This window comes from Arctopsyche grandis, chromosome 13 (assembly GCF_051622035.1).
Source record: "Arctopsyche grandis isolate Sample6627 chromosome 13, ASM5162203v2, whole genome shotgun sequence".
Taxonomy (NCBI): Eukaryota; Metazoa; Arthropoda; class Insecta; order Trichoptera; family Hydropsychidae; genus Arctopsyche; species Arctopsyche grandis.
Genome location: NC_135367.1, coordinates 10,719,426 through 10,732,956, shown reverse-complemented (window position 1 = coordinate 10,732,956; position 13,531 = coordinate 10,719,426). Strand labels below are relative to the sequence as shown.

Here is a 13,531-nt window from a genome sequence, read left to right as displayed (position 1 = left end):
TAAATTTTGGAACATTAAAACGTTTGCTTATCACTAAATATAATTTTAGCCGGTCTTTTGTAAGAACATTCGAGAAAATGATTTTATTTTGTATTTGTGCGTCCATGAATATACAATGTTTCTTTTTTTAGCAATAGAAACAAATACATATGTACATACATGTCTAGAAATATTTTTTGAAAAAAATGTCCTGGTTTAGAATCTGAAAAAAAAATTTCACCTCAATCTATTAAGATCTTTGCCTAGACTTAACCATCGTATTTCGGTATGTATGTACATATGTAACAGCAAATCTCCATATTTAGGTTCAATTTCTTCCAAAAAAGCTTTCAAACGACTTTGTAGAACGCTGCTATTTTTATTAGGATCTTAATAACCTTTTTCATTACAACTTCAAAGTAAATGCCTTTAGATCACAAATTGTTTTTGACCCGACACATCTTGAATAAAATATTTTTTTGGTACCTAATGTATAAAAAAAACAAGCCCTAACTAGTTAACTCAAGTGGGTCACTTGAAATTATCAAATGTGCCACTAGATGACCCATGAGTCATAGGTTTCCGATATCTGCTCTAGTCTGTCATTTATTTTATTCGGGTACAAGTATAAATAAAGAAGGTAATTTTCAAAAACAAAGAAAATATTGAAAACAAAATTCAAAGATTGAAATGCATTTATTTATTTGAAAAATCTGGAGTAAAAAAAAATATCACAATTTGATGAATAACTAATAGTAATAGGGTGCAAAAATACACCTGAAAGTTTAAATAAATATTAAATATCTTCATATTCATATCCAGAGTATTATAAATTTCCAAAAATTAAATAAGACATAGACAAACATCTATAATATTTACAATACATATACACCGATAAGTTAAATAGACATATATAGCCTTATAAAAACATTCCGCACAAAAATTCAACAGCAATTAAAAAAGTTGGAATTAATTTTACGGCTCAGTCTTTTTTTAACGTCATACATATGTTGAATTTTAATCACATAACTTGAGTAAAAATATAAAGCACAGCGATGATATACATATAATACATACAAACAATTATTATAAATATATATCAAAATAAATGACGAAAGTATTAAACCATAAAAATATAATATATGTATGTGAATGTGATTTTTAAAAATGCACCACTAAATAATAATAAAAAAACTATCCCAATATAACAATATCACCATACACACAACAAAATAAAATAGCCATCACATTGTGCATTACATCATCATATTATGTCATTTTTTTTATTATTTTAACCAAAATTTTGTCATTTCATGTCATAAATTCAATCTTCACACTAATCTTAAGAGTATTGTATGTATGTGCTACCTAGGATAATTTTGTATTGCTATCACATATTAAGTAATTCACTATAAATTAACTAGGAATATATGAAATATGAATTTATTTCCATAGGACAGATAGGTTGAGAAGAGAAAGGATCGACTTGTGATCCCAAGTGGAGGAATGACAATGACGAATTTCGAACTTCATCCACTTCTGATATTGGAACAATGGCTGATAAATTTACCTGAAAAAAAAAAAAAAAAACAATAATACAATAATGAGACTTATTGCATGTTAAAATCCACAAATTGAAAAACACATACTTTTCCATCGTTCGTATTGTAAGTTTTTAATTGTTGATCGCTGCTGTAGCACATGTTTAAATTGCGCCGATGAAGAACTAGACCCCTTCCTTTCTTCGTTTTACCATTTGGCATCTGACAATAACGTCAAAGTATGAATAAACTGTTTCATTTCAATTTTGCATTAAGTAAATTGGAAAATTAAGACTTACAGTTGACGACACACCATCCCGATACGATGCTACTATTACATCCACTCCAGGTTCAGTCGACACAGGTGTATAACTGTCGAACAGATTCAATCCATATGACCACTCTGGTTCAGATCTACAACAAAACATGTAAATAATAAAAAATATAAGAAACGAAATTAGTATTAACATTTTATATGTATAATATATATGTACAAGTACCTATCTGGGTGCCCATCTTCATAGTAGAATAATGAAATTAATGGATTTAGGAGTGTTTCTGAGCTAACGTGAGCAGATAATGATAACTGACCAGCTGGATGGTCCTGAATAGCACCCTGTTGGTGATGTAAAAATAAATCAATCAAAGCTTTATATTGAATACTGATTTATTATTTCATCAATTATGTATATATACCTGACACTTTTCATCATTCTTATTTTCCAGTAATATTCTGAACGTATGTTGTGTGGGATGATTATCTAGCACGCCTTGTGCCATACCACGGTTATCGTCCTGATTGAGTCGACGATCTTGCATAACCTGTGTGCAATTACTTTGATTAAATTCTACATCTTTACAACTGCATAATACGAGATAAGATTCATACATACTTCTATTTGACCAGGAGTTAGTGCAGCGACACCCAACGATGTGGATGTGAGAAGTGTGAGCCTTGCATTATGATCTTCAATGTAAGCTGCAGACGGAAGAGGATAGAAATTCGCCTGGAGTGGTATTTTAGTCAAATATTTGCGTCTTATCATCTGAAGCCAAAATATAAACCGTAAAATAGTGTTTCAAAAGTGCGATAACTTCAGATAAAATTCAACGTTGAATTACTTGATATCCATTTAAATCCGTGTAGAATTCATCTCCATTGGCAATGTTTGTAGAAAGTCGCATGACAAGTTCTAAATTGTGCGCGCTAGTAATGTCAACTAAATTAGTCACTTCTATGTGATAATCTACACCAGAATAAATTGACACCTGAAATGTAGTCATTTTAATATAAAGCTTTGAAAGTATTTCAAATAATAATAAAGATTATTTAGAACTAACAGTATGGTGAACGTATGGAAATTGAACATTCATTCTCGATAGTATCGAACCTTCGATGACGGTGATCATCGGATATGGAAGAGTGGTGTTGATGATCGAACTTTCAATACCAGGCAGGAAAAGATATCCTCCACTTTTATCTCCCGTATGCCTTGTGCCATATCTGAAGCAATAAGAAATACATAATATACATAGTTCAAAATAAATCTCAAACGCAAATTTAAAATAAATTATATTTACTTTCTAAAATCGAGATGTACAGGTACTGCTTGTTTTCCCGGTAATTTGATAGCTTTCAAAAGACCGATTTTGGAGAATGCGGCTACCACTCCTTCTCCGGTATTTCGGGAAAGAACAAAATCTCCAACGGTGCTACCAGATACTACCTGCACTGTTCCAAAGACACCGCCTTCGAACGATTCTCCGTCATAGTTGAGAAAACGGAGAGTAGCGTAACTCGTCGCTCTGAAAATAATAGCTCGTATGCATTGTAATATTACGAATAGTGTGTTTTGATTTCATTTTGTGTAAAAGTAAATACCGTGTCAACGAGTTTCTATCAACAGCTGTAACAATATAAGACGTAAGACCCATAGCTGGCACGATTGCAACGAAACTTAGCAAATATTTATAATTTGAAATTTTATTTCCAGATATAACAATGGGACTAATTTGACAATCCACTTGGTTATCGGAAGTATGAATCTAAATATATTAAAAAAAAAATACAATGAAATATAATACATAAATTTGTATATATATATATAGTATTTTATATTATAATGTGACGACTTACTGTAAGGAATGGTGTTGAAACATACAAGGAGACAACTTCATTACGAGTGAACGGCAAAGAGTTGAATATTACTATTTTTCTGGAAGGCGCCTATAATATTTTTATATAGAAAATTTATTAAATCATTAATAATATACAAATAAAAACAAAAAATGTGTTAATAGCAAACCTCTGGACCAACGGTTATTGTAATTTTCTCCGGAAGCGAACTATGCTCTCTTCGTATATCGTCCACTTCAAAATACACCTGCTCAGGAGCAGGATGATAATACTAAAATATAAAAAATTAAATTAGTATAAACACTCAAAATAATCAACATAAAATATTATAAAATCAGTATATACTTTTGGCTGCACCAAAAGATGATATGCAGATTGTTGAATCACGTGTTGACATGCAGATATGGCAGCTAATAGTCTTAAAATTTATAACAAAACAATGATTTTTATTTTTATTTTATTTTCAAATGCGCCACAATGTTGAAAAAATACAGAGAAATGAGAAAAATAAAAATATATACATATGTACATATGTATATACACACACAAAAAATAGTTTTATACATAATTTTAATAATCGTAAGTGAAGATAAAAGGAGGTATGTAAAAAACAATAGCATTATAATAATAGCAGATAAAGTAAAAATATAAAGTTAGGAATGTCTTGCACCTGTAGCCAGCACCAATATATAAGAACCAGCCGCAAATACAAAACATCCCTGCAAGGCCCAAATGGAAGAGAGAAGATCAAAATTCCACTCATACATCATATTCAATTATGAAAATAATGATGAGCGCAGGCTACCAGAAAAATAAGTTAAAATAAGATTCGATAGCCTACGCTCACTGCGGTGGAAAATATCACATTCAGGCTCAGCAGCAACGATTTAATTGAGAAGTCGGATAGCTCTCGGAATAGGAGTCAATCGATAAAGAACTGTGCGAGCAGGAGGTACGGGTACAATCATCAAATAACGATGTCTACCACGCACATAATTATTATGATAAAGTACTACGTCGAAAAAGATGTTATAAAAAAAATAGTAAACCATTTACTTATTTCCGTAATCGACGACAACTGGATCTCTCGAAGTACCGGTAACCCCATCGTGATGTTGGAACAGAGCCAAAGATTGACGAGAAGATTCTAGCTTCGACGACAAGCCAGCTTCCGGGGTTAGTAAAACGTGTGGTACGTCAGCTCTTGTCCTTGCTAAAGCCAAAATCATTTCTGCAGCTCTAAAAAAACAGTGATACAAATAAATACGTGTAGCATTATTACAACAAAATATACCAACGTCCTTTTTAATACCTGACATATGACATAAGTACTCTATCCATCCTTTTGTAAAACGGCCTAGATGTGTAATAGCCACTCCAGTAATGATCATCTCTATCGGCGTACGTGAAAAAGTCTCCGGAGAGTATAGGAAACTCTTCAGACGACTTTTCTTTTTTGACGGCATTGAAGTACTCAGACAACGTGCCAAAGCGAGCCTAAAATAATTTCATATTGAATACTCGAACAAAATTATATACACAAATAAATAATTACACTTACTTCAACATGCAAATTGTCGTTCGAATTAAGATATTCAATTATTTTTTCATAGTTATTGAACTGTGCGTCCCATTCCGTGCTATGATCCCATCGAAAATCGTCTCCAAGAGGCATTAGAACAACCCTGGTCTGATACAATTGAGACTTCTTCCGCCACTGATCGAGTAACAGTTCAGCCCTATAATAAAAAAAACATAGCTTACAATTCGAGCAAAATAATCAGACAACGCTAGTTCCGATTGTGATCTTACTTGTGTTTAACATTACGCTCGGTGATAACTTGCGGAGCGATCTTCCAAGGACAAGATAAGCCATAGCCTGGAAGCCTTTTGAAATCAAACTGACAACATACTTTCGGATCGGGTCCACACGAGTGTGGCACATCGTAAGAGTAAAACGGCATCATGTGCGTCCACATATCAGTCGTACCGATTCCGTCTGAAATTTAAACTCACTAATAACATACTGCTAAAATAAGTATAATGCATATGTTTTTGTGTTCACAAACTCACCCCAAATTTGCCTCCATCTGAATTCTAATTGTTTTTGCAACGCTAATTCTTTCTTGACGCTATAATGAACACGTTGAATCAAAGAACCATTGATTCCGGTCAATTTTAGCAAATACGGCTGGGTCGCTGAGTGTCCGAATGGATCGATGGCCCAACCGGACTTTGGGACGATGTTTAAGTTGTTCTTCAACCATTGATGACCAGTCGTTAGCTGTTGTACGATGGACAACCAGTGAGATGTTGCTTCGTCGTTCATCACCCAACCGCCGGTGACAATTTCCCATTGACCGGATTGAATAAGCCTAGTAGAATTACAATTCGATTTAATTTATTTGAATGACAGAGAGATAGTGCAATGAATGAAATTGGAGGCACACTTTTTTGTTTGCCGTCTTTGCTCTTCAGATATTTCCTTCCACCACAGAGAGAAGAAGCTTATTTCCGCCCATATGAACTTTCTCCTCGTGTCCTCGGACAGTTTCGTCAAAGCATTATTTAAAATTGAGCGAGTTTGAGCGGCGTAATATTCTTCGAATGTTTTTAGCCAACCTAAAATCAAAAATATTAAATCTTATATATAAAACAAATACCATTCACTGTGTGTGTTTAATTCGATTCTGATTGGCTGTAGTCACACTAAATAGTTTCTGATCGTTAAATAATCAAATAAGTTCGATTAAAATATAAATTTAATAATAATAAAAAAAAGGAATGTTTACTATTGTAGCGTGGGAACATGAGAGAGAGTATCCACTGTCTAAGTACATTCGTGGGTAAACAATAGAGACCCCAGATTAGGCTAACGGGACTAATTAAGTGCCCAAACAAAGGATACGCTGGAGTTCTCACTGACCTGGGCGAGTGCCTAAATAAAAGATTCGCCAGGGCAGACTTTTAAGTGCCTAGACAATAGACACATTAATGGATCGGGGAAGCTGTGATGGGCAACCCTGTGATTGTCCTCTATAAGGAGGTACACATGGTAGATCAGATTATTCTGGAACACAGATTACCTAAACACAATCTGCTTTAGGTCATCGACTTTAGAGAGTCTTTAATTGATATTATGTATTAGATGTATTATGAACATTTGTAAGGATTGTAAATAGGTTTTAGAGCTCTTTTTCCTATTATGCTGTAGATTAACATTAAAATAATATAATACTATGATTACTAACCAAATAAAATAAAATTGTAAAATAGAAAATGATCAGTAGATCAGTAGCTATTAAAATAGATATAAGATGTGTTGTGAACATAATTTCGTAATAATAAAAAGCATTTAAAAATCAAAAAAAGATTATTCTGGAGTGAGCGGTGGATCCATATGGACCTCTTGAATCATTGAATAAATGATGTGAAGCGACTTTGGTCTTTTATTTGAATCCGGAACCCACCCTTACGCAACACTATTAATTGGTTTATATTAAACATTTGAATAAATATAAAGCTAATTTTATGAAAATACCAGGATCGTTGTGAGAATGTGGAAGGATGAAGACTTTTAATTTATGATGCGAATTCCACTGATGAGGATCATATTTGATATTCCATCCTTGTTTCCACGGCCCACCGTCAGGATTGTCAAACTTGAGCTTATCATAAACATTAAGCATCTGCAATATTGAATACATCAAAATAAAAATTTGCTCTATATTACAATATAAAATAAAAATTACACAATCAACGTTACTTGAATATGTGAGTTCGGTATGCTGTCCATTTGTAAGGAACATTTCACCTCACTAAAATCTACTACATTGTTAGTTTCTTTGGGCTCTTGACTTTTACGGCTTTGATGTTTTGAAGGTTTGAACGGACTGTTCGGATGTCCTTCCTTCTTCGGCAGCAGCTCTTGAACAGCCGATTTAAGTTCTCCGACTACAGCATGATACTCGCTGACTTCCGATTCCAGATGCTTTAGTTTATCTTCGAAGTGGAGCCATTTATTCTAGAAGAATCGAAAAGCTCATTAATATATTTCGTTTAATATAATCAGCAAACTTATCAGGAGAGTCTTAGGGTGATTAACTGTCATTAAATGATAGGAATTTTCTTTTATCCTATACTGAAAAATTCTTCAAGTATCAGACAAAAGTATCAAAAACATTAATCACATGGATTAGTCCCATTATACAAAAATCGATTCATAGGTCTATATTAAAAATGCCCATCAGACATGAAAAGTAGTTAACCATTCAAAATTAGATACATATATTTTTATTTTTTTCAAATTTATATATATTTAATTTTATAATTTATTGAAAATCGATTCATAGTAACAGGACAGTAATTGAATTTGTGGCATTTTAGCTACATATATGTAAGTAGGTATATGATGTAACTAATTGGTGAACAAGCATCATTATTCTGATTTAAGAATATATTAAATTACGAGCCATTGACCAAAACTAGATCCGTATATATAAAATTATATCGAGCGCTCATATTACCATTATTAACCTATGCTTCACCTGTATGGAATAACGCCTCGAATACTAATCTTTTCAAGCTCCAAGTAATACAAAATAAATCCCTAAAAATAATTTATAATACACCCATATATACTAACTTGAAAAAACTGCATGCCATTTATAATATTCCGTTTGTTACAGACATTACTAACAAACTAACCAGTAGATTCTATGACAGAATCACTAATAACCATACTAACACACTTGTGAAGAGTCTCGGCGATTACAACAAAATGTCTATACCCTTCAGGTATAACACACAGATTACCTAAACACAATCTGCTTTAGGTCATCGAATTTAGAGAGTATTTAATTAATATTATGTATTAGATGTATTATGAACATTTATAAGGATTGTAAATAGGTTTTTGAGCTCTTTTTCCTATTATGCTGTAGATTAACATTAGGATAATATAATACTATGATTACTAACCAAATTAAATTAAATTGTAAAATAGAAAATGATCAGTAGATCAGTAGCTATTTAAATAGATATAAGATGTATTGTGAACATAATTCCGTAATAATAAAAAGCATTAAAAAAAAAAAAAAAAGATCCGTATATATACAAAAAAACATATGAAGGAGTAAGTACATCTTTCATTTCTTCGTGGACGGACTCTCTAGCTGGCGCTCTGAGTATTTCCTCGGTGAAATAATAAATGGAAACGAAGCAGGCGACCATGCAGAAGGCCCAGAAGAGAGTCGCTAGCCGGCGGAGTCTCATCGTTGGATCTGAAACAATTACACGTGACAACATCACAGGTATACGCAAGCGCGTTCTACTCGCAAGATAAGAAAATATTGGAAAAAATTTTCACTCGTCACGGAGACGTGTGGGTGCATACGTACATTGGGGAAATTTATAACGATCGGGTATATGTGGATGTAGCCGGAAAATGCATTTTCCATGCAATTGTGCAGCAGCCGGCCTTCAGCCACCCGCCACCTGTCAACACAATACTATACCTTTATTTTATTTTGTATCGAGGGCTGTCAACCTCGCGTACTTTCCAGCCATCTCAACAGTTTTTATTTTTATTTAATTTCAGTGTAAAAATATTTTTATGGTTGTGTAGGAATATAGCACGACTTGTGCTATTACGAATCAAAGCCAGTGTGGCGGCTCGCTATACGACATGGTCGAGTTTGGTCACCTTTCTGCGAGTGGGGACCAACTCGACGTGTGTTCAGAGGGTTCGGTGATTACTGGTCACAAATTACTCGTCACAAAGTCACTAAAATCTCTATAACGGAACATCTGGCAGCCGAAAAGTCCATCATACTAACGATAACTATCATAGTAACGGGAACTTGAGTGCCAAATATTGTGTATTCGCGATTTTCATGACAAAAATTGTCTTTGTGACCACCCCAATGTGACGAATATTCCAATTACCGTTCAGAGTATCTACCTCACTCTGCCTTCAGCTGTCATAAATAAAGCACGTGCATCAATATGCCAGTCGTCTCATTCGTTCATCCCCCATACCAGTGATCTCATCATCGATCCTGTACAAACATGCATAACTCAAGGGCAACGACCCCTTCGACCATTCCAGAAGAAAGAATTCATCGCTCGGTCGTAAAACGAACGAAACCCAACAGTGATGTCATCATGATACCGTGACACGTGTCTTAAAAAGACATTTACTCGTGACACGACCACATTCTCAAACGAACGATGTCCTGGCGCTGACCCCATAGCAATAAATCATGCGTGTAACAAAAGCACACGCCTCGAAAATAGGTCAACACGTATTCCCAACACACGTGTCTTGGAAACGAAGACAAAGCATCTGCACACGGCACGCTACAAGCCAGAACGTATATAAAGCGACGCACCAGCTCCCAACACCAGAGTGAACCTCTGGAGTTCAACCAGATCACTTCTCCGAAGCTCAACCTCTTCGTACATATAATAACCATTGTAACAATTGAACTAAAATAAATGATCCTCTTACAAACAGAAACGGTGTTTTCTTAGACCGGGGCACGGTCAACACATCTGTCCCGCGTACTAAAGTTGCTTCAAATCTGGGCCGTTGTCATCGAGTGATGTTTCTCTGGTAATTTATCATTTTTACGTCCTTTATAATTTGACCACTTACTCACGCACACATTCGTAATTTGGTGTTCGACTTGCATCTCATCCAACGGTAAACGGATAATTGCGCAAATTACGATCGCGCGCATGTTCCAAAAATTGCGAAAATGGAATATCTGGCATTCGAGTTCTTGTTAGTACAATTTTTCGCGTGTAAAGCTTTCGATTTATGGAGTTTTTAGGTGCGAGATGTCCCATGATCGAGATTTTAGTGACGTGCGCGAGATCGATTTTTGCGGAATAATCACCGAACCCATCCAACACCACGCTTACGGACCCTCGATTCTACTTTTGCTTCTCTTATCGACTTGGCCAGCCACCCAAATTTTTTCTATATGCTATTCATATTCTTTATTCATTTTATAAGATGTGATTAGTATTAGAAAAAAAACTACGAATAGTATTGGAGAGTTAGTAATACAGATATGTAGTGTTGGCAACTTAAATCGGTCAAATTTTAAGAGGCGCTAAAACGATAAATTATCTCTTATCTTATATTATATATCGAATGACTGTAATATATCAGCTGATTGTCAAGTTATATAAGTGAGTATTGTCGCGATGTACGTTTTTAAAGAATATACTACAGGTATTGGCAACGTTATAGTTCTTGGACACTTAAAATTTAAAAAAATAAGAACCCTATGATATTACTGAGGATCTTTTGAGCTCTTGTTCACTGATACAAATAAAGCCATCTAAAAAAAATTGGGCCCTGGTGTAGTATTGTTCAATTAGTACAAGTTGATTTATTTATTATTAATTTATGACATAAAAATTTGCCGTAATTAAAATTTTATAAAATATGATCAGGTCAGGTCTGAATACAAATATTATATTATTTTGCTGTCAATAATATGATGTGTTATTCAAGTCAATGAAAAACTTTTTATGCGTTATCTTTTTTTTAAGCGCTTAGTTATTCTTTAATTTATTTTTAGAGAGAAAATAAAAGTAAGATTTTGTATGTAGTTGTAGTACAATATTAAACATGAAAAAACCGAACAATATGTAAGTTTTAAAAGTAATTGTTTGTAATCGACAGTTTTTAAGTACAGATACGAGAAAAATGCATAAAAATTCAAGCGCCACATTTAAATATGGACAATAGGCAAATTAATTAGCATTAAATAATTCTTAAAATTTCCCATTGGAGTTAATAATATAGCGATATAAATAAGTAAAACGACGATTTGAATTAATAAAGATGTTAGCATCTAAAAGGATACATACTTATTCACTGTTGATGGTATTATTTTATATAAGAGTACCTTTTATCGCACATGTACCTACATAGTATGTATATAAAAATAAAAATTATATCAGCTATTAGGTTAATTTATTTATAACAGCATATAGAGTAAAAAATTCAATGTGTGTATAAAAAGGAAGGCGTATGGGAAAAATTAATAAGTAACGTCTTTTTCAGTGAAACTGGTTTTATATAACTTCGAATTAAACAATAAATTAAGTACATATTGAAATATTTTTATTATGGATTCCTTCTATTTATGTAAAAAGAAAGTACAATGATTTAAAACTGTTACATTTTAGTATTTTTTAAAACTTCAGCATAGATTTGCACCTCGAAAAATATTATAAATGACACATTTTTATGAAAAATTTAGTTTTCATAGTCTACCTCTGATATATTCCAGATAAAGCTTGTTTTATACATATGTATATGTATCAGTCACATACAATCCATACTGTTTTTGTGCAAACAATGCTAGCAAAGGAGTGGCAAATATCTTAATTTAATATATGTGTATTGTTCGTGATTGCAAAATTGTTAAAATTATGTTCAATAAGTAAAATAATTTTGTTCACATTTTCAATGTTAATATAGTGAATATATGGAAAACAACAACAAATAATTAGAATACTATTTTTTAAGCATAATATTCTTATTATTTATTATTAAGTACCAGCACATAGTGCTCTAACACAAGCATGCAAATATTATTATTTGTATATTGATAAATCTATCAATAATTAATATTTCACAATTAGTTCTTAATCAAGGTTCTGTTACCTTGTTCTCAACAATGATGTACTAGTAGTCACGTAATGTATTCTACAAAGAAAGATTGAGGTTTCTCGGTCCATGAATTTTGGTCATTGGTAGACATTTTTAATACATGGACAATAAATAGGAATGTAGCGAACTTTCGTCGTTCTTTTATTCCTATTGACTTTAAATTTTAAATAAAAAATTTTGAAGTTAATATTAAAATACGAGAGTGGACACGAAAACAATTTTTCTGACAATCCTCAAAATCGTTATTAAATGACAGTCTGAGAGAATCATGAATGTAGTCAAGAAATACAAGGATTATCAGTACAATTTATTCCAAACAAGAAAAATATATCTAGTGACGGTGATCCTTACAGTCACAGTAGATTGAAGATTTTTACAACCGACAAGAAAAAATATTCATTTCATGCGAAATCCATGTGTTTCGAACACAGAGAGTTGATGTATTCGAAACGTGATACACTTTTTTTATGTAGTGCAATAAAATTACTCATAGAAAACACCGCAGATTGTACGGTTGCTTTGCTTTTGTGAAATGAGACTTAAATATATCAAGAAAATAGTCTCAATTTCTAATTGAAAAAGGTGCTGTAAACTCGTGCTGACACGATTGTACCTAATTTCGTTTAGGAAATGATGTCATATTTAACACCGAGAATATTTCAAAGCTATGAATTTCAAATAAAAATCATAGCTTTGAAGAGAACTGATCACAATGTAATTGAAAACAATAAAGGAATATACCAAACCACTTTTCTATAGAAAAAAATATAGAAAAAAATGAGTCTTACTCCAGTGTAAATGGTGACCAAACTTTACATGATATTCCTTCTTGGTGTGATCTCAATATTATTAAATATGAGAGCAAATTCCAAGTAATTGAATATAAGTCAGGAGTATCCATAAAAATATTTATGTATTTAAAATGATTTTCGACTTTCGAAAACAAAACATACCTATGTATATAAACGTGAGTCATTAAAAGCATCACATGTTACAAGTTTTCGAGCTAAAAATAATAATGGTAATGCACCATTTCATTATACTTGTTATTGAAAGCAATTTTTGGGGACTGGATGTCCTCCAATGCAATAGGTATTAACTTTTTATCTTCTTTAGATAAACGTCGTTTTAGGTGCAATTTAATTTTATATTATAAACTTCACATAGACACATTATACA

The 13,531-nt window shown here is 32.8% G+C and overlaps 1 protein-coding gene across 1 annotated transcript; it reads right to left on the bottom strand.

The window, feature by feature from the left end:
* Positions 1 to 646: 646 nt before the first annotated feature.
* On the bottom strand, positions 647 to 9,189 carry alpha-Man-IIa (alpha-mannosidase 2). The gene is made up of 23 exons (XM_077444245.1): positions 9,057 to 9,189; positions 8,800 to 8,939; positions 7,424 to 7,681; positions 7,199 to 7,346; positions 6,108 to 6,279; positions 5,731 to 6,032; positions 5,470 to 5,656; positions 5,219 to 5,396; positions 4,970 to 5,154; positions 4,714 to 4,896; positions 4,003 to 4,075; positions 3,827 to 3,928; positions 3,658 to 3,747; positions 3,403 to 3,566; positions 3,102 to 3,326; positions 2,862 to 3,024; positions 2,643 to 2,789; positions 2,414 to 2,566; positions 2,217 to 2,342; positions 2,021 to 2,136; positions 1,820 to 1,934; positions 1,629 to 1,742; positions 647 to 1,549 (listed from the first exon to the last, which is right to left on the bottom strand). The coding sequence occupies exons 2-23, from the start codon at positions 8,929 to 8,931 to the stop codon at positions 1,400 to 1,402; spliced, it is 3,483 nt and encodes a 1,160-aa protein (XP_077300371.1). The 5' UTR covers positions 8,932 to 8,939; positions 9,057 to 9,189; the 3' UTR covers positions 647 to 1,399.
* Between the last annotated feature and the right edge of the window lie 4,342 nt (positions 9,190 to 13,531).